Source organism: Triturus cristatus, chromosome 5_2 (assembly GCF_964204655.1).
Source record: "Triturus cristatus chromosome 5_2, aTriCri1.1, whole genome shotgun sequence".
In the NCBI taxonomy this organism is placed as follows: Eukaryota; Metazoa; Chordata; class Amphibia; order Caudata; family Salamandridae; genus Triturus; species Triturus cristatus.
Genome location: NC_140588.1, coordinates 141,712,432 through 141,735,938, shown reverse-complemented (window position 1 = coordinate 141,735,938; position 23,507 = coordinate 141,712,432). Strand labels below are relative to the sequence as shown.

Genomic DNA, 23,507 nt, shown 5'->3' with positions numbered 1-23,507 from the left:
GGCTTTGTGTTGACTGAAGGGCTCCCATGGATTTGGCTACTTCAGTGTCTTTCTTCATTTTCTCTAGAGAAGAATCTACCACTGGGCCAAATAGATATTGCTTATCAAAGGGTGTATTTAATATGGAGGTTTAAACCTCGGGTTTGAACCCAGATATGCGAAGCCAGGCACGCCTCCTTAAGAGGACAATGGTGTTTATAGCTCTAGCAGCAGTTTCTGCAGCATCTAGGGAACATCTTGTTGCGTTGTTAGAAATAAGTTGTCCTTCACGCACCAGGTCTTGTGCTTTAGATCTGTGTTCCTGGGGCAGATATTGGATCAACTGCTCCATCTCGTCCCAGTGCGCACAGTAGTATCGTGCTAGCAATGCCTGAGCATCAATAAGTTTGCATTCTTTATCAGGGGGTGGAGCATCACCTGTTGTTTGGGATTTGGCTATTTTTCTTGCATTGGACACAACCAGGCAGACTAGTGGTAACTGTCCACTTATATATACTGGGTCCGATGGTACTGGCTTGTACTTCTTGTAAGAATACGAGCTCTGACCGGGTCTTTAAAGATGTCATCTACATGCCTGGTCATCCCTTTGAGCATGGGTAGTATGTGTGATGAATTATGCATGGTACTGAGGGTTACAAAGAGGAAATCCTCTTCTAAGGATTCTTTATGTAACTACATCCCATGGTAGGTGGCAGCTCTACCCAGTAATTCAATGTAGCCTACACTGTCATCTGGTGGAAAGGGCTTGTTAGGGTACCAGTCGGGATCATTGCCTGTGGGCGAATTGGTGTTGTATTCGTCCCATGGGTCTTGTACTGGCTGATTATCATCCCCATCCCCAATGTCATCCCCATCATCCTGGCTGTCAGGTGAATGTGGTGGTGAATGTTCAGGTGAAATTGGCTGAAACTGAGGAGAAGGAGGTGATGGAAGAGGAAGAGGCAGAGGAAGAGGAGGAGGGGAAGGGTTAGTTCCAACAGTCATTTTCTTCAAAGGAATGTGATACTCCTCTTCTGTATCAGCCCAGCTTTTAAAAGTCACTTTAGTGGTGATATGCCCAGTCTGTGGATAAATATACAACACGTTCTGTTTTGGATCCGGTTTGTCGATCGGAGCGCTGAAACTGTGCTTTTTCGGTGTTTGCGGCACATCTGACTGTTTCAGCACCAAAATTTTGGGTGCCAGAGTTGTAAGCATTGGTGTCTTCGGATCCAAAGTTTGTTTCGAGGCCGAATGGTGGGGGTCAGTGCCAGACTTGTATTTCGACCCCGAAGGTCTCGGCTCTGAACTCGATTTGGAGGGAGTCTTTTCGGATCCGGAAGGCTTTTTGGTAGGCTTCGGTGCAGAGCCAGAAGGCATGGCATCAGAAGCGTAATCTCGGTGCCGACCGGAGTCCAAGGGCGCGGGTTGGACCGGAGCATTGGACCGGAGCCTTCTTTTTATGTGGAGTTGTGTCTTGGGACGAGGGGGAAGCTGTACTCACGGTAAGTTGTCCATGTAAGATGTCGTCCTCTTGGTCGGAGTCGAACTCTGAGATGGCAACCAGCTCCTGCTCCTCCTCGGTTCCCATGGTCTCCCCGGCCTCTTTGTCCGGTTGGTGCCCGAAGATATCCGGAATGGAGCTTGTATGCTGGCTCTGCATGTCGCGACATCGAGCCCGATGGTGGCAAAGTGTTTTCTTGGAGAGGAAAGACTGGCATGCGTCAGAGGAGTCTTGTTCTCTGTGTTCGGGGGACAAACACAGGTTACAAACTTCATGTGAGTCGGTGCACGGGTATTTTCGCATGACACCGAGGGCAGAGTTTGAAGTGTGTTTTTTCCATTAAGTGCGGGTCCACCCAACGCAGGTAGGCCCGACGGCCTTCCACGAGCTTTCTGATCAAAAGATTAGTTTTAGTAAGTAAATACAAGACGCAATAGAAAGGTAGACGCGATCGAAAACAATACCGCTGAGGGTGAGTATCTTTCACACCAAGGGAAACCGAAGGAACGTGTTGAACCTGAGTGCAGCGATATACATCCGAACTGATGGCGGAAAAAACAACAATGGAGTCGATGCCCATGCGCACTGTCACCGAAAAGAGGAGTCACCTACCTCGTGACTGGAAAGACTTCTTCAAAGAAAAACAAAGTGCAAACATCCGGCCTCGAACTTAAGTTTAAATGAGACAAAATCCTGACTTTACTACTCCAAAATGCCCTTTGTGAATACCGAAAGTCGTAAAGTTAGGATTTTGTCTCAGATTACTTTTGTGAATCGGGTCCTATGATATCCTATCACAAACAGTTAAAGACAATGTCAAGTTGATATTTCAGACAGCGGGGGCTGACGTAGTGTTGCTACACCCCCAGTGATGTTCACAACACTGAGATATGTTTAGCCTTAGGAGGCTTTGGGAAGTTGTGTGCATGTTACCGTTATCACTTTGGGGTTTTAGCTGGGTAGATCATCACTTGGCATGGGGGGCGGAAATGGGGACTTAACATTACCTTTAAGTCAGGGATAGATCTACAAATGGAGGATCAGGCTTGTTTGGCAGTATATACCGTCGAAATGCTTTTATTTCATGTGACAACACCCAATATTAGAAACTTTGCAGGTATTGGCTAAATAGCTCACGAAAATGAAGGCAGGTGATACAATATATGCGGTGACACGCATTGGATGTGGTATTTTTACAGGAAACGCATCTGGCGCCCACTTGGTCATCCACACTGGGATCCACCTGGGGAAAGGACAGGTTTTTTGCCAGCTACACCTCATATGCCAGGGTGGTGGCCACATTAATACTCAAAAACCTGCAGTTAAACACGTTAGCACGGTGGCTGACCAGATGGGACGCTATTTGTTGACACTGGGGGTGATGTTGGGTCATGGCATCTTACTGGTTAACATATATGCTCCGAAAGTTGATGACCCAGGTTTTTTCCACGAGCTGCAGAAGCAAATTGCACGCTTAGAAGCAGATCAGAAACTAATTGGGGGAGATTTAAATATATTATTTGACACTGCATTAGACAGCACGTCTAGAGCGCCTCAAGCAAAACCCAGGTCCCGCAAGGCACTGGGTATCCTTTGCGAACAGCACATGCTGCAAGATGCTTGGAGAATGCGTAACCCTACAGGCCAGACATACACACATTACGCAGCGCAATACCATACATGGACAAGGCTAGATTATTGGCTGATATCCCGAACGCTAACCCCCTGGTTAAGAGATGTGGAACACCTGCCCCGCACATTTTCAGATCACTCACCAGCAATCATGAAGTTTCATATCCCTGGGGAAGGAGGCGTAGAGAGCCAATGGCGGCTCCCAGAGGGGGCATTGAAGGACTCTGTTTTTAGCAGTGAACTCCTTCTGGCAATATTGGACTTCTTTGAATTCAACACAGGATCAGTTCCACATCACGCCACATTGTGGGAGGCTTTCAAGGCCTACATGAGGGGGGTCTGTATAGCTAAGGGGGAAGGAATAGTACGAGACCTTCGCACTACACTCTCTAGACTGGAGGGAGCACTTACGCGTTTAGATCAGGAACAGGTAGGAAAGACTTCACAGGTATACCTAGCCCAAAGAGCAACACTATTAGCGGAATTCCCAGAAGCGACAGAAAGAGAAGCCCATTATTTGAGTAAATATGCCATAGCTAGGAAGTATGGTGAAGGGGAAAGGCCAGGGAGGACCCTTGCACATTCCTACAGCCGCCTCGGGGGCAATCTTACAAAACCAGGATATGCAACTCACAGAATGTGTATATAACTGACACCCCTGGTATTAAAGGTGAATTGGTGAAGAACTACACAGAGCTGTACGCCACTAGACACGCAGAGGGGAAGGAAGAAATAAGTCAATACTTGGAGAGCTTAGCTATGGTATGGCTTACTACAGCCCAGCAACAATTCCTGAGTGAGCCCTTTACCGTCGATGAGATTAAGCAAGCTATAGACGCCATGTATGGTAGTAAAGCCCCAGGGGCAGATAGATTCACTGGGGCAATCTATAAAACCTTTAAGGGGTTATTGGCACCTCCACTACTGGAGGTCTACGCAGAGGCCATGCAGAAAGGTATACTTTCCCCCTCGCTACGGGAAGCTGCCATTGTACTAATGCTTAAGCCCGGTAAAGACCCAACGCAATGTAGTCATACAGACCACTATGGTTACTAAACTTTGACATGAAAGTTCTAGCGAAAATGATCGCTACCCGGCAGTTGTTGCTAATGGAGCAAATAATATCACCCGCACAAGCCGAGTTTATCCCACATAGGTCTACAGCGTTGAATCTACGTACGCTTTTCCCAATACTGCACAGAATAGTGATTTAGGTGCCAGCTAATTCAGTAATGTTAGACGCGGAAAAGGCCTTTGTTTCACTAGAATGGCCCTTTCTCGGGCTGTGATGCGCAAGATGGGGTTCCCAATTGGGATCACCTCACTCATCGATTTGTCCAACACTCAGCCTACCGCCCGAATAAGGATAAATGGCACGATCACTCATTCCTTTAAAATAACGTGGGGTACAAGGCAGGGTTGCCCCCTGTCACCACTTTTATTTATCATAGCCATGGATCCTTTGGTGAGGCGATTGCAAGAAAACCATATGCACAGGGGACTACAATTTAAAACAGGCCCGGTGTGAATGTCGCTCTACGCTGATGATATTATACTGTATGTCAGGCATTCCGCTGAGAATCTGGCTCCATTGCTCCGCAAGGTCTCCTGCTTCAGTGAACTATCTGGTCTGCCTATTAACTGGGCCAAGTCAGTGGCATTTCCATTGACGGAGGTGCATGACCCTGATTGCGAGGAGTATCCATCAATATGGTGCGACGCAGAGACTTACTACTTAGGAATAATATTGCAAAAGGACAAGGAGCAGACAGTGTGGCTTAATTATGGTCCAGCCCTAGAACGGCTAAAAACTCAAATCCACAAAATCGACAGGTGGATTGCCCTGCCACTCTCTATGGCTGGCAGGATCGTAATAATTAAAATGGTCGTCCTACCAAAAATGCTATACCTTTTCCATAATATTCCAATACATCTCACCAACTCCTTCTTTGCCCAGTTGCAAACACATTTGATGCGGCTGGTGTGGGGAGGGCAACAACTGCGCATTGTGTGGGATACTTTAATACTACCATATGAAAAGGGAGGGTTCGGTGTCCTAAACATGCAGTTATACTACCTGGCTATATAAAGGGAAACAACGGTTCCTGTGGACTCATAAAAAATGATTAAAGCAATATAATTTGCACAATCGCAATAAAAAGAGAGTAGAATAATGTCGGAGGGCAAGGAACCACCAACACATTTGTACAATTATGACTTGTTTTATAAACACAACAGACTTATTATAAACATTGTTTAAATTTACAATAGAACAGATATTTGTGCAATGCGTCCCAAAGTGAAAAATGGAACCTAATCGTAAGTGACAGGATGTATATTTATATACAAGGTTTCCATAAATCTTAAAAGGCGACCATTCTTGTATAATTTCATTGTAAACAGAAACTGTATATAATAATACGCGCTGGGCAATGGTTCGCTCTTTCAGCTTGTCGACGGCGTTTCGACCCTCTATCAGTACGGGGTCTCCTCAGGACTAGTGATGCAGGGACATCTATAATGAAATAATAAGAGTATAAGGCCCTTGTACCGGCACAAATGCGAGAAATAAAAAAGGGGGACATGGAGTGTGAATTACCTGGATAGCTTAATGCGCAGCCTTGTGAACTAGTGATGTGCCACAAGTGAGAAGTGAAAGTGTATTACTCACAAGAGGACCCGTCCGGGTACTGCCGGGGGGAAAATGGGAGAGAAGGAGAGTATGGTTAAGGGAAAGCGGTGAGACAGGGCAGGATATGTGATGCACTTTGATTCAAAAGGTGCTCTTACCTCAGTGTGAGGAAAGGCTGGCAGTCAGGGGCACAGTTTGGCCGACCGACTCTTTACATCAACTCGCTATAGCCATAGCGGTATGGTTAATTCCTGGTAATTTCTGGAAACAGTGACAATGCACTGTGTCGGTCTATGGATTTAATAAAAGGGGAGGTTGGTTTCTAGAGAAGGCGGTGAGCGTAAGGCACTGCGCTCTTCAGTTATATTTATTCTTACCTGGATGAAATTCTGTGCGCGATGAATCACAGCATCTGTATTCCCAAGCTGCGTGAATCAGCTTCAAGGACGGTACAATGACAGTGATCGCTTTGGAAGACTGCTCCTTTATGCAGTGTTTCCTGCCTTTCTACATTGAGAATCCTCTGATCTTCCCCTCTCCCAGATGGATGCCCCACCCCCGGAGTAAAATATCTGTCAGTACCATCAGCTCTGGTTGGGGAAGAGAGAGGGGTATTCCACTGACCCTATTGCGTTTCGCTTGCCACCACTGTAGATGTTTTGCAGCTGCCTTCAAGATCCTGACCATGTCAGAGAGATTGCCCTGGTGCTGCGCTCAGTGGAACTTCAGGTCCCACTGAATAGCCTGCATATTCCAGCAGGCATGTGTTGCAAGCAGGATGCAGTAGGTCATGAGGCCCAACAACCTCATGGTAATTCTCTCCGAAATGCAGGCAAGAGGGAGAAACAACAGTATCATAGCCTGAATATCATGGACTTGGCTCTCGAGAGGATAAGACCAAAACGACACTTTGTCCAGAACAGCTCCGATTAAAGGGAGCAACTGAGAGGGAGTAAGGTGTGACTTTGCCATGTTGGTAGTGAACCCCAGCAAGCTTAGAAGGTTCACTGTAGTCTGGAGGTGGGAGACAACTGCTCGTGGGGAGCCCGCATTCAACAGCCAATCGCCTAGGTAGTGAAAGACTGTAATCCCTGACTTCTGCAGGTGAGCTGTAACCACCGCCATCACTTTCGTGAACACCCGAGGGGAGCTGGTAAGTCCAAAGGGGAGCCCGGCAAACTGAAAGTGCTAACGGCCAACCGTGAATCGCATTTAATGTCTGTGGGCAGGCAGGACAGGAATGTGGAAATAAGCATCCAGCAAGTCCAACGCTACCATCTAGTCTCCCGGATCTAGGGCAGACAGGACCTGCGCGAGCCTCTTGAATTTCTCCTTGTTCAGTTAGAGGTTGAGAAGGCCCAGGTCTAGGATAGGGCAGAAGACTCTGTACTTCTTGGGCACCAGAAGGCTGTGGGAATAGCAACCATGACCTTCTACTGATGCAGGCACCCATCTATAGCTCCCTTGATCAAGAGTATCAAAACTTCCTGATGGAGCAAGTAGAGGTGGTCCTCAGTCAGCTTCTCGTAAGTGGCATGGGGGTGGTCACAAAGGGGAGAGAATAGCCCCTTTGCACGTGCTGCAAAACCCAAAGAGTCGGATGTTTATTGACCTCAAGTGGTGCAGGTGATGGTGTATCCTGCCCCACTGGATGCTCATGATGATCCAGGGCAAACTATAGGGGTTTGAAGAATGCGGCTGCTAGGGGGAGAAGGATGTGGACTGGCCGAACTTGGGGCTGCCTGTCCCACGTAGTCTGTGGGAACCGTGTCCTCAGCCGCAAAAGGATTGCAAACCTTACTGGTCATAGTGGCAGGGAGTGTAGAGCTGCGGTTGAATGTCCCTTCCATGGCCGCTAAAGGGGCAGAAGGCAGACTGTGGCTGGTGAGGGGCTATAGAAAAGGTCCAAGGTCCTGGCCACAGCTCTTGAAGTGCTCCAAAGTTGAGTCTGCCTTCTCCCCTAACAGATGGAAGCCATCAAAGTGCAAGGCCATGAGTGAAGCTTAGACAGTCCCCGAAATGTCAGTAGGTTCTCAGCAAGGCGTGGTGCCCAACGAGTCAGACATATCCAGTCCACCTCTTATGATGAACATGGTTGCATCTCTTCCATCAGCAATTACCTGATAGAGTATGTCTTGGACCTCCTACGAGACCATGGGCAGCACCTGTGCAACAGAGTATCAGATAGTATGGGAGTATCAGCCCACGACGCATGCAGTGTTCATCAATCACAATGTCAAGCTTGCAGAAGAGAACATCCTCTCCCAGGAGGTATCCAGTTTTTTGGATCTCCCTATCTGATGGGGTGGTAGGTGGTTACTCTCAATTATTGAGGATTAAACGTATTTCATCTACTGAAGAAATGTTTCACGAACAGAGCTGTAAACTCATTGATAAATTCAAAAAAAGATCATACCCAGCCTCTATTCTTCAAGAAGCAGTTAACAGAGCCAAAACTAAGAATCGTACTGACCTACTCCAAAAACAGATTCCCATTGATTCCACAGATTCACGATTGACATTTGTATCTAAATTTTCTACCAAAAGTATTAAAATTAAGAAAGTCATTCGGAAATACTGGCCATTACTACAAGCTGAACCAGATTTCAAAGGAACTTTTCATCAACTTCCTATATTCGCTTACCAACGCACACGCAATTTGCAACAACTACTCAACAAGAGCCCTCCTCAATCTGACCAAAAGCATAAAGGTACTATCCCTTGTTTAAACTGTGCTAGCTGCAATAACATCATTATTATTATGAAATCTGTTTATTGGCATTTTGTAAATACAAATAAAGTACATGGTACAATTGGGCAAACTGATGGCTGATGATTGAATTCAATCCAATGGTACATCTCTAGTCATGAGTATGGTAACGAACAGGATCAAGTGCTACGCCCGCTTTCTAAGGAAGATGAACATTATGGGCCTCTCAGCCAGCTCCATTATCTCAACATCCCCCTTTGCTTTCACGTCGTTGGGGGGCTACCCCTGAAGGAGCCACTCATGATTCACCCGCACTTCCCTATTACATTCCTCTTAACAGTTCACTAAACAGCAAGAAAAGGGGGGCAGAACAGCAAGTGCCCCAACAGAACAACAGCAGCAATTCCGGCCTTCACTGTAACATCCCCATATTCCGTCCCCCAGCCCGACCCCCCCCCCCACCAACCCCGCGTCCCCTTGTGCAGACAGCTCTATTGATAGCATCTCCGCTCCCCGGTACCTCACCTAGACAGCTAAAGCCTTAGCGACACTTTTCATGTCTGACTCCCAGTCTGACCGCCGCCCTGCTCCTCCTCAGTAAGGGTATCCCCAGCGTGCACCTTGCAGGGTCTCAGGGTGTCCCCATCTAGGTGTGTCAGGATCTGCAAGAGTGTGTTCCACTGGTGCGCTATTGGTGTTCGCCTGAGGCCTAGTGTTTCCTCCCTCAAGAGGTCCGTGCCCTCCTCTCCTGCCCACACCAGCATTTAACTCCGCCATGATCGTGCGGGTTCCGCTGCCTTCCAGCGTTTGGTAAGCAATCGCTTTGCCACCACCAGACCCAGGTCGAAAAATCGGGAGGCGACCTTCGTGGATGGGGCTCTGCGAAACAGGTGCAGCAGGCAGGCTGGCCACTCTAGCGGTGCCAGCAGACCCGCGCATGCACTTAATGCTCCATGCACCACCCGCCAGTACACGTCCAGCGCGGGACAGCTCCACAACATGTGAACTAGTCCAGCGTCCAGCACCTGGACAACTTGCGTCTGCGCGATGGAAATACCGATTCATAGAGTCGGGTGTGAGATATGCTCTATGTAGAATAAAGTATTGATTTGGCGGAATTGCATGTTCCTGGGGATCCGCGTTGGACCTTGCAGCGCTCTGCTCCATTCCTTGTCAGCCATGGGGCGGGCCAGGTCCGCCTCCCATTTACCGCGTAGCGGGGACAAGTCGGTCGCCGCATGTGTGCGCAGGGAAGCTGCGAACCAACGTATCATATGTCTCCCCCGCCCCATGACGTGTAGATATTGCATCGTGAGGTGTTGCTCTGGTTCCTCTCTAAGGTCTCCCCACCGACTCGCCAGCGTCGATATCAGTGAACGGTGACAGACAAATTGGCCAGCTGGTAACCCTGTCTCCTCTGCCAACAAGGCGAATGGGACAAGAGCACCATCTCGGTAGAGGTCCCCCAATGTGTGAATATCCGCCGCATGCCATTCTGCAAGCTCAGTCGAGCGCAGCACCCTCCGCCCACTAGGGGAGCCCTCTATCGGTATGGCAGGGGCATAAGGGACACATTTCCGGGTTAGATAAAGAGTACGGCGGTAGCATTTATAGGCCACTTTAACGAGGAGGGGCCCCGGCTTACACACCTTTGCGGTCGGATGAAACGACGCCAGTGATATCAGCCAGAGGAATAGGGGGCTCCGTGGACGCCGTGTCGTCCCTCTCTCTGTCTGCCAGCCACCTGGCCACCCATTGCAGTTGAGCTGCTAGATAATAATGCGCGAAGCACGGCATCGCAAGGCCCCCCTGACCTGTGGGGAGGTATAACTTGGATAGTGCGACTCTGTGGCGTGAATTACCCCACACAAAATCCCGGAACGAACGCTCCAAGGTTGTAAAGAAGGATGCCGGAATATAGACTGGCAGGTTAGCAAAATAGTATAGGAGCCTGGGCAGAATCACCATTTTGATTAAAGTGATGCGCCCCGTGACCGTGAGAGGGAGGGTACCCCAAAACCGCATCTGGGTTCTGACCGCAGTTACCGCCCTACCCAAATTGCCCTCTACTAGATCAGCTGGTTGCCGATATATTTGGATGCCCAAATAACGGAAGGTGTCTGGTTGCCATTTGACTGGCACATCCCCCAAGCAGTACTGCGGATCCAGAGTATCAGCTCGGAACGCATAAAGGCACGACTTAGCCGCATTCACTTGTACCCCGGAGAGCGCGGCAAAGTCAGTCAGGACTCGCTCCAGGTCCCCCGAGATGTGTGCCACATCTTTGATGAAGACCAGGAGGTCATCCGCATATAGGGAAACCTGATGAGTCGCGTCACCCATGGGAACGCCGCCTGTCAATACGCTCCGTAGAGTAGCAGCCAAAGGCTCTATTGCGAGCGCAAAAAGGAGGGGTGAGAGAGGACACCCCTGTCTGGTACCGTGCCCAACCGGGATGGCGTCAGAAATGTATGGGCCGGTTCTCACCCGCACCACAGGGTTCTTATAGAGGACCGCCACCATTTGGAGGAACGCGAGGCCTAGCCCATAGTGTGACAGCGCCGCCACCAAATACCCCCACTCAAGGCAGTCGAAGGCCTTTTCATGGTCCAACACCAGACAGCCTGCCCTCGGCCAAAGCTGCGCTCCATCTGCGGCCACTCGGAAGAACTGTCGCAGGTTAAGAGAGGTGCTGCGCTTTGGCACAAACCCGTTTTGGTCCTTGTGCACCAATGCTGATACTGTCGGGGCCAGCCGCTCCGCCAAGACTTTGGCCAGAATTTTATAGTCAGCGTTGAGAAGGGCAAGGGGGCGGTAGGACCCCAAGTTGGTAGGATCACGCCCTGGCTTGAATAGGGAGATCAGGTAGGCCTCCCTCATGGAGGCAGGCAGGGTGGCCTCCTCAAGGGCCGTGAGATATAGCGCATGTAGCCTAGGCACTAGGGACTCCCGATAGGCTTTATAGTACTCCGCTGGAAGTCCATCCGGTCCAGGCGCCTTCCCAGATGCCAGCGAAGCCACCGCCTCCCCTATCTCTTCCACTGTGAGGGGGGCCTCCAGTGATTCCTGATGGTCACTCGGAACCGTGGGCAGACAGGCGGCCTCCAGAAACTGATCCAGATCCTGTGCCTGTCTGCGCCCTGTCGAGGTATATAGGGCCGTGTAATGCGCTGTCAGTATTTGGTGGATCTCTCGCTGCGTATGTACCAGTGTCCCGTCCGGCCCACGAATAGATTCTATTGGTGCATGTAGCGTCTCCTGTCTAAGCAACCAGGTCAATAACCGCCCCGCCCTGTCGGATGTGGCGTGGACCCGAGCCGAATGGGCCGCGTAATTGTGGCACCGTAGTCGCTCCATCAGCTCAGCTTGTCGCGTCCGGAGCCGCGCCAGCCGATTCGAGTCCTGACCTCCACCTTCACCGTGGCGTTCACACGACAGAAGGCGCGACTCCAAGGCAGCAAGCGACAACGTGAGTTGCTTACAAATATTCCCCGTCGCCCCCAGGCAATGTCCCCGCATGGTGGACTTGTGTGCATCCCATTCCGTCAGCACACTTCCTGCCGTTCCCTCGTTTAGGTCGAAGAACTGCTCAACCGGCGTGCCTAGCGAGGCACGAAACTCCGCGTCCTCGAGAGCGGCCGGTTGCAGTTGGAACGGGGGGTCTTCCTGGGTCCCAGCACAGACTCAGCCTAAGAGGGTTATGATCCGAGTGGGTCCGGCCTAAGTATTCTGCCTGAGCTATCAGAGGGGTCAAGGAGGGAGAGCCCACCACCCTGTCAAGGCGGACGAACAGGTCGCGTACCGCCGAATAAATACGGTCGCTGGAAAGCAAGTTACGCCATATATCACGTAAGGCCCAGCGTGACAGCCAGTCAGAGAGATTTCTTGCGTTCGAGATTGCCTGTGTGCTACGGAGAGGCGGGTAGGACCTGTTGAGGTGTGTGTCGAGCACTGCGTTAAAGTCCCCACCCAGTAGCCAGGGAAGACCCACATACGGCGTTAGTGCCACAGAGAGTTGATCCAGGAACGACGGTTGGTCGACGTTCGGGGCATAGAGGGAGCCCAGAAGCAAATGTTGTCCATTAAGTTTCCCCCTGACCAGTGTGTATCGTCCAGCGGGGTCAACCACCGCGTCTGTGCATGTAAAAGGTGTACCCGACCTTACCCAGATCAACGTGCCACGGGCGTGTGCAGAGTATGTGGTCCCAAAAAGCTGCCCCCTCCATCGAGCACGTAGTTTATCTAGTTCTGGTTGTGTCATATGGGTCCCCTGGAGAAGGGCTATGGCCACCCTATGCCGTTGCAGGTAGGCGAAAACAGAGTAACGACGCGCTGGCGTGTGCATACCTCTTATGTTCCATGTAACTATCGCAGTGTCAGCCATCGATGATGAGTAAGGACTGTATGAGGCTTAGGACCAAGAGCGGGTCGGCCGAGGGGAGGGACTGCAGTTGCAGATGTCATATCAGCCTGCTGCAATAACATAACGAACAAGAAAACTATTGTGCGCTGCTGAGTGCACCTAACTAAAATCAAGAACCCTAGAACTGTGAGGGCAAACCCCAGAACGGGCATTTGTCCAAACTTATAACTCAGACGCCTGTGAAATACTAGGCCAGGTGTTTGCTAGTGGACGCTAAGGGCGAAGTTATTGGTCCCGAGTTATTAGAACCCAATGTTACCCCCGCCTTTGCCATATGTGCCTTCTGAGTTGCCAGAGGTGTCAAACACTCACCAACAGTGCGATTGTGCCCACTGCCGCCGCCCGCCATCTATTGGCCGTATCATGCATGTTCCTCTCCTCCCATACCTTGGGTGGGGAATACCCGCCGCCCCCCAACCCCCGGGCCATCAACGGCACCCCAACCAGCCTGCATGCATCAGCACGAGGAGCCGCGCCACATCAAAGAAGGAGGCAACAAAGTCCACAACCCCTTCTCCCAAAGGTGTCCGGCAATACTCACTTCACCCCCATCACCTGTACATATCATTGCCCCAACGTGCCAATGTTCACACAATAATGTCAGCTGTCTGGGGCGTCACCACTGGCAACATTTGGTCATCTGAAAGCATGGCAGATGGAGAGGAAGATCTGTTAGTCTCAGTATCACTATGTTCGCGGGCTGCCACGTCCCCCTGACTGCTCACAGATCCCAGCGTTGCCATCGCCTCAAGGGCTTCCTGGCGCTCCAGACACATCTTCTCCGGGATAGGTGCCGCAGGGAGGCTCGGTCCTACCCCTCCACAGCTTTCCCTCCGCCGCCGCCGTCTCGGCCGTCTCTCTCGTCGCCCTCCAATGCCCGAGTCTGAGGGCTTTGGGCCACTGTGTTGTCCCGTTTCCTCCAGCCAGTCCCAGACATCAGACGGGGCGTCGAAAAAGTGTGTCCCTTCCTTCGTGACCACCCGGAGGCGTGAGGGGAACAATAGCGAATATGGAATCTGTAGTTCGCGTAGCCGGCGCTTCACCTCTAGATAATTACTTCTCCGCTTCTGGACTGTCACTGTATAATCTGGAAACAGCATCACTGGGCCACCCCCTACCGTCAGGGCACCCAGTTTCCTTGTCTCACAGAGTATCACGTCCCTGTCACGGTAGTTGAGGAGTCTGAACAGAAAGGGACGTGGCCGAGCCCCAGGGACAGGCCTCCGCGCCGGGACTCTGTGTGCCCGTTCCACTACAAACTGTGGGGAGAGCACCCCTGAGGGGAGTATGTCCCGTAGCCACCCTTCAACAAACTGCTCCGGATGTCGACCCTCCTCGCCTTCCAGTAGTCCCACCACTCGTATGTTCTGGTCAAGTCCTGTAAAGTTGCAGTGCGGCTACGCACTACTGGTTGGACATCCTGTAGCGTCTGGCACTGGTGAGCAATGGTGTCCGCCAATTTACGATGGTCAGCGTGAAGTAAAGTAAAATCCACTGTGACTTTGTCAATACGGGATTCTAATGAAGCTCTAGTTTGTTCCAGGGTATTGCCCAGTCGGTCCACCGCCGCCAGCATGGCATCCATTTTAGCTTCCAAAGTCGACACTGGCGGTTCCGTATCTCCATCAGAGCGTCCCAATGCCGGGCCAGTGCCCTCCACCCTAAGTCGGCTCTCACTCAGCTTGTTTCGCAGCCGCCCCATGGCCAGTTGTTGAGCTGACGGCATTCGCGAATTCCAACGATGTGCTTCAGGTAGGTGTGACCTTGGGCACCACCGTATTCAGACAGCAAGGAGCTAACTTCCCACCTCCACAACCAGTTTCGGGGAAGGGAGGGGGTCGCAGGGTCCTCCCAACCACTATCGTCTCCCCGGTAGAGTCGGATTCATCCGGTTGGCTCCCCCCGATGATCAAGATTGTCGCGCCCGGTTTACATTGGGCGCATCCCGCGACAAGAGTCGCCCACCGATTGTCTCTCCCCGGCCCCAGCGAGTGCGCCACTCACCAGCAGAGTCCGATGACGCTCCACCTTAGCCGCCAGCACCTAGCACTTAGGGGCCATCGACTGGCGCGTCTCCGTCCGTTTGGTAGCGCCTGTAGCACAGTCCGGGCAGCGCTCAGGACACATCCACGTCGTGTTCCACTGACCTTTCGCCCGCGTCCGGGATCGCTCCTCCACACTGCGCTGACTTTAGCCTGTCCCCACCAACCTACGCCGGTAGGCGTACGGGCGTCTCGTCGCCTCCCGCGGGCATCAGGCGTGAAAAGAACGGGGTCCGTCCACAGCTAGGTGACTCCCGGGGGCAAGGCTCTAGGCAGCCTCTCCACTGTAAAATGTCCGCAGCTCCCTGCTTCTCCGCTGTCATCCAGCTCAAGGACGGTGCCCGTGTGCCAGGTCCCGATCCGCTATGTCCCTAGCATCTAGGTCACAGCAGCGCTCTCCACAGCGTCAGGGCGGTCTGTCTCCTCATAGCTACACTCGAGGATGCCCAGCTGGGCTGCTTCTTCTGTGCTGCACACAGGGCCTCGCTTCGTGCCCCAGGCCTCACCCTCGCAGCCTCAATGGTCACCCTCGCTCCAGATGACGGTCCCTCACTCCTCACCCGGTCACTCCATCAGGCGATTGATGAGGCCTCACCCAGGAAATCCCAGTCAGGTCGGGAGATCTCGCCTGTCCACACGCTGGCCGCCTCAGATTTGTCCCCCTCCGATCCTGGCGGGGACAACCGTCACAGCGAGTCCCACAGCTTCAGCGCTCCCCTCGTGTGGTGCCGCAGCCCAGACAATCGCCAGCTCCTCCGAACCCTGATGTCTCTTGGGGGTTCGTCAGTAGCCCCGCAGATCACCAGCGAGTTGTTCACCTCCCGTCTCGCGGCCTGCGTGGCCTGGTCCCCGCGTGTCAAGCCGCGGTCTGTAGTACTCCCCTCAGCCGGCCGCTACCTGTAGCGCGCTCCGCGAGTCTTGCCGGGACAGCCGTCAAGCTGAAATCTCCGGTAAGGGGCTGACTCCGCTTCTAGATTTTCCCCCAGGGCCACCGGAGTCCCTCAGTCAACAGCGAGCGGCAGCAGCAGCCCCGATACACACCACAAGCAGGAGAATTGCAGGATAACGGCTCTAGGCTGCGGGAGCCTTACGTATTTGCAGCCATCTTGTCCACGCGCCCCCTAGCACCCCTGCTGCAATAACATCATTAAGGGCACTACATTAATGCATCCTACCAAAGGCACACCTATCAAACTAAGAGTCACGGTTACTTGTGATACGAACAATGTTGTGTAATTACTAAAATGTCCATGTGGACTACCATATGTGGGTAAGACGGAAAGGAAAATTAAGATCCGCCTCACGGAACATAAAAGCAACATACGAACCAAGAATACCAAGTTTACAGTGGCAACTCATTTTCTCGAGTTTAATCACAACAGCAGTCAACTCAGATTTATGATCTTGGAACAAGTTCCCCCACAACGTAGGAGAGACAACAGTCGTTTCCTCTCACAGCGTGAATTGTTTTGGATAAACAGACTTAATTCCGTGCACCCCAGGGGACTCAATGAACGGCTTGAATTTAGTTGTTATCTATAATCTTTTCACTTTTAAAGCTGTATTCTATAACATTGATGTATCTAACTTCCACTATTAATACGTATATTTTCTCTCTTTTTTCACTCTTGTTTAACTGCATTTTCTCCTTCTTTTCTTCTTTTTTTTTCCTGCTTCCTATTTTCCCTTATAAGTTTGTTATTTGAAGGTATTAAGAATGTTTTATTTTTAGGATTTTACTTTAGTTAATTTAATATTTTAGGTATTATTTTTTGTAATTTAATTCACCAGATACATTGTTTTATTATCTGTATTACTTTTTATTCGTAATCACCATATTTCATGTTTATTCACTTAATCTACTCTATATTCGTGTTTATTTCATTTCGACTGCTTTGCACAGTATGTTTTTCATTTCTATTGCATGACAGCGATCACTTCCAAGCCTTTTCTTTATGATTCCGGTGTCAAACTTACGCGTTACTAACTATTCTCGATGTGGTCCCGCGCACATCATCACCGTGTTTACAGGTACGTGCAAACACTTCATGATTTGAGTTAACGAAGCTTTGTACCCCATTCACCGCCACCCTTTAGTTATGTTTAGTACCATCTGACACGCGCTGATAATGCCCAGCGTGTATGTTTTCCGTACACTGTTGTGGTTATGGGAACTGTTGCTTTAAATTCACGGGCTCAAATTCTTGTCACTTTTTAACATTTCCCCACCGGCATAATAATGAATTAGGCATTTGTAAACGTTTCGTTGTTTCTAACACTTTACACGCCGCTCGTGCCGTCTTTACCACGTTCCTTTTTTAATTGGCACTATTTCTTCTCAAGCTTTCATTACTTTGAACGCTTATTATGAGCATGAATATTCTTAGTGATCTGGTGAAGGTTCACATTGACCTTTTGCACTCTTTATTAATATCTCATAGTTACGCATTCTTCTTTGCATTCCGCAAGACTTGGACTTTAGCTTAATTTACCTTTTTCCTATTGTGTTTAGGAAATCCCCTGACGAAGGGCTAGTCCCGAAATGCATCGGGGAATTTTGAATACCTTTCCAATTGTATGGATTACATATATGTGAACTACATCTTTATTTGAGAAATGACATAGTATGAGAATTATCATACATGGATTATTCATCATTGATTAAAAACTTTATCTAACCTAATTACATTGGAGTTACCATTTTTATTCAAACAACTGTACCTTCATTTCTGGAGTGCTACGTGAGGACGTGTTTTCCCTTAGACACCATTCTTGTGGTAGGGAATGTACCAGGGTTCATTTTGGACTTGGAGGCTTGGACCACCAATTGTGGGGTGCTCTGTGAGGAAAAAGTGAGGAACCCTGAGGCGGGGTGATGGCAGCCAGCAATCGTTCTATGCACAGGAACCTCTGTGCAGGGCTTGAACTAGGCCCCAAGAAAGAAGTCTCTAAGGACTTATTTAAATGGGAATAATGGTTCTGTGGGGGCAACTCCCGGCTGAAGCACCTCCGACAAGACATTTGTCTTGACGGCCAATAAGGATAGCGTCCCATTGTGTGCATGTCTTTCAGGGAGGACTGGACATCTCTAGAGAAATCAGTTGGCAACATTGGTGGTCATAGCCCGCCCGATGGAATTTGTGACCTCCAAGACACAATAAATTGTGACCTTGGCCTAATCATGACCATCTTCAATTGCCTGAGATAGACTAGGATGAAGTTCGTCAGGCACACCAGGTAGAAGATGTGCTACTGAATCCCAAAGAGCGTGGGAATAACAACCCAAGCAGCTGGCATCAACAGAACAGAGGGCAAGGCTGTTATAAGAGAGGACACATTTTCCAAATGTTTCTACCCTCTCAGAAAGAGTAATTGGAAAGGCGTTAGGGTTGAAATGGCTTGTCGAAGACCATGGCTTAATGGTATTTACAGCACATGCTATCAGTATATGGTACAATATATCCTGCATTGTTTTTGTCATATAAAAACCCAGACTAAAGAAAAGATATAATAAAGAATCACTTAAAAAAGCAGAGTTACCCATTTTCTTAGCAGGATGACAATTGGCAAAAGCCAAACACTCTCCGGTTTTTAAGAGAAATCCATTTGGAAGGGGTGTACTGGAGCTATAGCAGGCGGGCGGAGACTGCAGCAGCATTTCCCCTTTGCTCATTTTGCTACTCAAAGAAACATGTGCAGTGAGAAGGTCCACCGCAAGCTAACAACTGTGCCCACTCCTGCTGCCTCCCTGGTTTACTAACGGACCAGCCATACAATTTGCCCTTGCAGACAAGTGAAGTAAATGTATGATAGCTATGCTATGCAGGTGCCCGGCCATCAGTCTTTCACTCTCCAACTGTGCCTGTGAGAGTCTGCTGAGGATGACGCATATTCCATGTATGTACATTCAGAATTCTAAAGTATGATGAGCAGTGCTGGCCACCAATTAACACTTGGTGCATTGAGACTCATGGCAGTACCCATGGTTAGGACTGTGAATGCCTCTAGGTATGCTGCCTGTACAGTTGATTTAGCATGTACTATAGCAACATCTTCCTTTCTGATATCCATAAACAGCGTCTAGCAAATTGTGATTGGGGTACCAGAAGATAGTGGCCTGATTATCGTCTCACAAAAAATAGTGTCCTAGATATCATTTACATAAATTGCCCCATCTCAAAGTTAGTAATATAAATTCTACTACATATGGAGTGATATTTTTATAAACATAACGAGGCCACACTATTAAAGTCAGACAATATTTTTTTCATTGATATTCTGACCCACACTAGAGATTGGGAAACCTCAAAGGCAATCATGTTTTCATTTTTTACAGATAAGGACGTGGTTAAGGCTATGCCAGTAGACAGGGCACATTAGACACAGACTCAGTGATAGCTTTAAGAATCCTTCCCATGAATTGTCATGATATGAATGGCAAGATAAAGTAACACTGCCAAGCTTCTCACTGTAGCCTGAAAGCAAGGAGATCTAACTTATGATGAGAATAGGATTGCATTGCATCTGCACTTGAGAGTGGAATCTAAAAAACACTGTTCCTTTGAATAACTGAAATGGATGCTTCACAACAGGAACATTTTCTTGTGCATTGCTGCACGTGGCAAAACTATGCACTGAGGTCAAAGGAAAAAGAAGCAATTTCTATTGCATGAAAGATGCATTAGACTATGCTGAAACGTGAGAAACTGTCACATAGCCACAACAGGTGAATGAGTAGGTCTGTGTGTGTGTGTTTATGCATGCATACTTTTAAAACACTTGAGCGTATTTGTGCAGCCAGTTTCTGAAAACAGCTGGAAATGTACTTATTTATGGGTATTCACAACATTTCTCTTTCTCTTTTCCACCCAGGTAAGACACTGGAATTTTACTCGTGCCAAGGATAAGATTAATCTGTTTCCATGGTGGGAATGGAACAGAATACAGGTTCGCCCATTTGTTCACACTGTGCATCTACTGAACTTGTTGCAATCTGATTAATGCAGTAAAACAAACTGATTTCACACCGCCAGAGAGAACAGTCAGCCTATTTGATTGCTGCCATATGAACGAAAGGCAAATCCGAAAATGTAATGCACCATGAGTGATTGTGAGTAGAAGGAAAATTCACTTTACCTGTTCCCGGAGGACCCTGTATAATGGCAAGTTCCTTAGTCAATGCCGCCTGCAAGGCTTTTAGCTGGGAACAGTCAAGTTTTAGTTGCTCTTTAGAAGGCCAACTCTTAAAATTAAGCACATCGAATCCTGTAACTGGCTGGATTAGACTGCTATTAGATACAGGTATTAGTGGAGCACGTTGTTTGGGGCACAAGTCACCCAGATGCCTTTCCAAGAGGTCTGAGAGTTCTACCTCCTCTTCATCCTTTAAGTTGTCCAGATTTCCATTTCTGCTGCCACTCTCTGTATCACTCATATCATCGCTACTGTCATGAACCTCCCTAAGTGCAAGAGACTGATCCAGTACCAGCTCCTTCAAGCTGTATGCCTTGCTGTCGTTTTCTAAGTATGCTGGGGCAGATACATTGGGTTCACAGTGAACAATGTACTTTAGTAGGGGGATTTCGCTGCTGGCCATTTCTTTCAGTCCTTCTAAAATATGGCGATAGGCTTCAAAATAGGCATTTGTTTCCACCATCAAGAAGCTGTCGTCTGGTTTCATTTCAGCAAGACTTAGCCGGCTTTCTTCAGTAAAATTCAAGGTTATGATGCCCTTTGGAAGTTCCTTCTCATTTCGGTCTGCCACAGTAGCAAACAGCATTGTCTTAAATTTGTCTTTGGAGAGACATACAAGAGCACCAAATAAAAGGCGCTTTGAGCTCTCCCAACGGACCTGCTTGAGGTTTTCTACACTGAATTTGACTTGATGAACAATACCAGTCCGCGTGCAGATCGGCATGATGATTTGAATGCTGAAATAAACTCTAATATCATTAAATTTTGCCTTCATCATTTCCTTCCCTTGTAGGCTTAGAAGCTGAGAGATGCCATCTCTTAGTGGGCGAATAAAATCCTCCCTTAAGAGGTAAAAGTGAGTGTTTAGATAAGTATTTGCATCAGGATACGATCCATTGAGAATGTTGGGGCGCATTACTGGATTTTGCTCCAAGTAAATATCATCATATGTTGGAAAGATGGATATATTTTGAAAATCACTCGCATCTGAGCCCTCGTGGTTCTCCATGAGATAAGTATAGCTGTCTGACCTCAGAGTGCCTTCACGCTTCTTCTCTTGGAGATGCTGTAAGAATGTATGCAGAGTGGTCATATTCTTTGTGGTTGTTTCAGGAATAGTAACCCCATTAGACAGCAACTTGGCAACAGCAGTCTGTAGTAAAGTATCAACTAGGGAGACCTCCATGGCACAACTAGATGGAAAAACGCTAATTAATTCAAGGAGTAATGTGAGTGTATAGCTAATGAAAGGCAGCTTTTCCTGCATTTGCTCTTTACTATCCTGCTCCATACCCAAGAGGTAAAAAGGAAGAACCTGCTTCAGAAATGCAGAGTCTTGAACATTTGACAGAAGGTGGAGCAAATTCTGTCGACTGCTTTTGCATCCAATTGCTTTATGCAGGACCTCAAGGACAAGTTCTATAAGTTGACTGTGGATATCACTTTGATTAAGGAATTCCCGTAGCCCGCTTCTGGGAGCAGCAAGCTTCATCACAATCTCTGAGGGTTCCAACATGGAGATTTCTGTGAGCGATCTATTACCCAATTTACGTTCATCCTGAAATCCCCTTCTTCCATCTCTAGCTTCATAGTTTCTAGGGTATTGTGCTTTGGTCATTTCTTGGCTGCCCAGCATGCTGCTTCTCACAAGGCTTCCAGAGTGAAGTGAAAGTTCCGAACGGTTTTGTACACTTCTAGTTCTGCTCTGAAATATACCCATTCTTGGTTGATGTTCTTGGGAAATGTTTCGCTGTCCTTCGCCTGCAAATGACAAATTAAAATTTACATTAATTAAATAAACAAAAAAAATCAGATTTTTGTTAACTTAAATTATAATTCAGGCAGTTGCAGGCACATCGAATCACTCCTGATATGCAAAAAATATCATTCGCGAGGAGACCATGGAGGAGGTTTGGAGAATTTATATGTTTTCAAAAACAACTTTTCAAGAAGTACTTTACAAAAATAACTTTTACAATAACATTGCTTTTCCATAACATTTTAGACTAAATTTATCATTGCACACAATGACGCAAAAAGGAAAATGCTTCTTAACAGTATGCATCTGCTCTTGGCATATAGAGCTGTAGATTCGTATACTTGTGCATAGATCGCCATCTGGTGTTGGGCTCGGATGTTTGCACTTTGTTTTTGTATTGGAAGAAGTCTTTTGTAGTCACGAGGTAGGTGACTCCTCCTTAGGACGATAGTGCGCATGGGCATCGACTCCATCTTCAGATTGTTTTGCCATGTAGGGTCGTGATGGAGTTAGTAAGAAATAGAAAAGGATGTCCATGTGTAATGTATCTAAGTAAGATAATACTGGAACAGATAGAGGTATCCGGGGATGTGGGTGGGCGTATACGAATCTACAGCTTTACATGCCAAGAACAGATGCATACTGGTAAGTAGCATTTTCCGTTCGAGGCATGTGAGCTGTAGATCGTATACTTGTGCATTGACTATACGCAGTTACCTCCTTAGCGGTGGCTACCGGTATCTGTTGCAGTGGTTTGAAAAAGTGTTCCTAATACAGCCTGGCACACACTAGCTTGTTGTTTTGCTTGCACATCTACACAATAGTGTTTTGTGAACGTGTGAGGTGTAGAGCAAGTTGCTGCTTTGCAAATGTCATCTAGCCGAAAGTTCCCTAAGAATGCCATAGATGCCCCTAGTTTTCGTGTGGAGTGAGCCCTAGGGGGAATGGTTAAAGTGTGTTTGGCTTTCGTATAGCATATTTGGATACATTTAACAATCCACCTTGCAATCCCTGTTTTTGAGATAGGATTGCCTTTTTGAGGTCGGGAGAAAGCCACAAAAAGTTGTTAAGTTTTTCAAAAGGATTTTGTTCTTTCAATGTAGTAAAGTATTGCTCTTTTTACATCTAGTGTGTGAAGAGCCCGTTATGCTACTGAGTCTGGTAGAGGGAAAAACACTGGGAGCTCTACAGACTGGTTAAGGTGGAAAGCAGAGACGACTTTAGGTAGAAATTTTGGATTAGTCCTAAGAACCACTTTGTTATGATGGATTTGATGAAATGGTTCTTGTATGGTTAATGCCTGGAGTTCACTGACTCTTCTGAGAGAGGTGATCGCAACCAGGAAAGCTACTTTCCATGATAGAAATTGCAATTCGCATTTATGCATAGGTTCAAATGGGGGACCCATAAGTCTGGTAAGTACCACATTTAGGTTCCATACTGGAGAGGGTGGAACTCTAGGTGGGATTATTCTTTTAAGTCCTTCCATAAATGCCTTGATAGCTGATACCCTAAACAAAGACGAATGTTGTCTGTTTTGGAGATAGGCTGCTATTGCCGCAAGATGTAGTCTACTGGATGTATACGCTAGGTTACATTGTTGTAGATGGAAAAGGTAACAGATGTCTTGAAT

General features: G+C 48.3%; 1 protein-coding gene across 1 annotated transcript in view; it reads right to left on the bottom strand.

Annotated features, from left to right (window-relative positions):
• LOC146822728 (NFX1-type zinc finger-containing protein 1-like) overlaps positions 1–23,507 on the bottom strand; it is a 1,573,298-nt gene that overhangs the window by 1,156,037 nt on the left and 393,754 nt on the right. Inside the window, exon 7 of the mRNA XM_085606923.1 lies at positions 20,059–21,876. Within this exon, the coding sequence (XP_085463049.1) occupies positions 20,059–21,876 (1,818 nt within the window). The remainder of the gene's footprint in view (positions 1–20,058; positions 21,877–23,507) is intronic.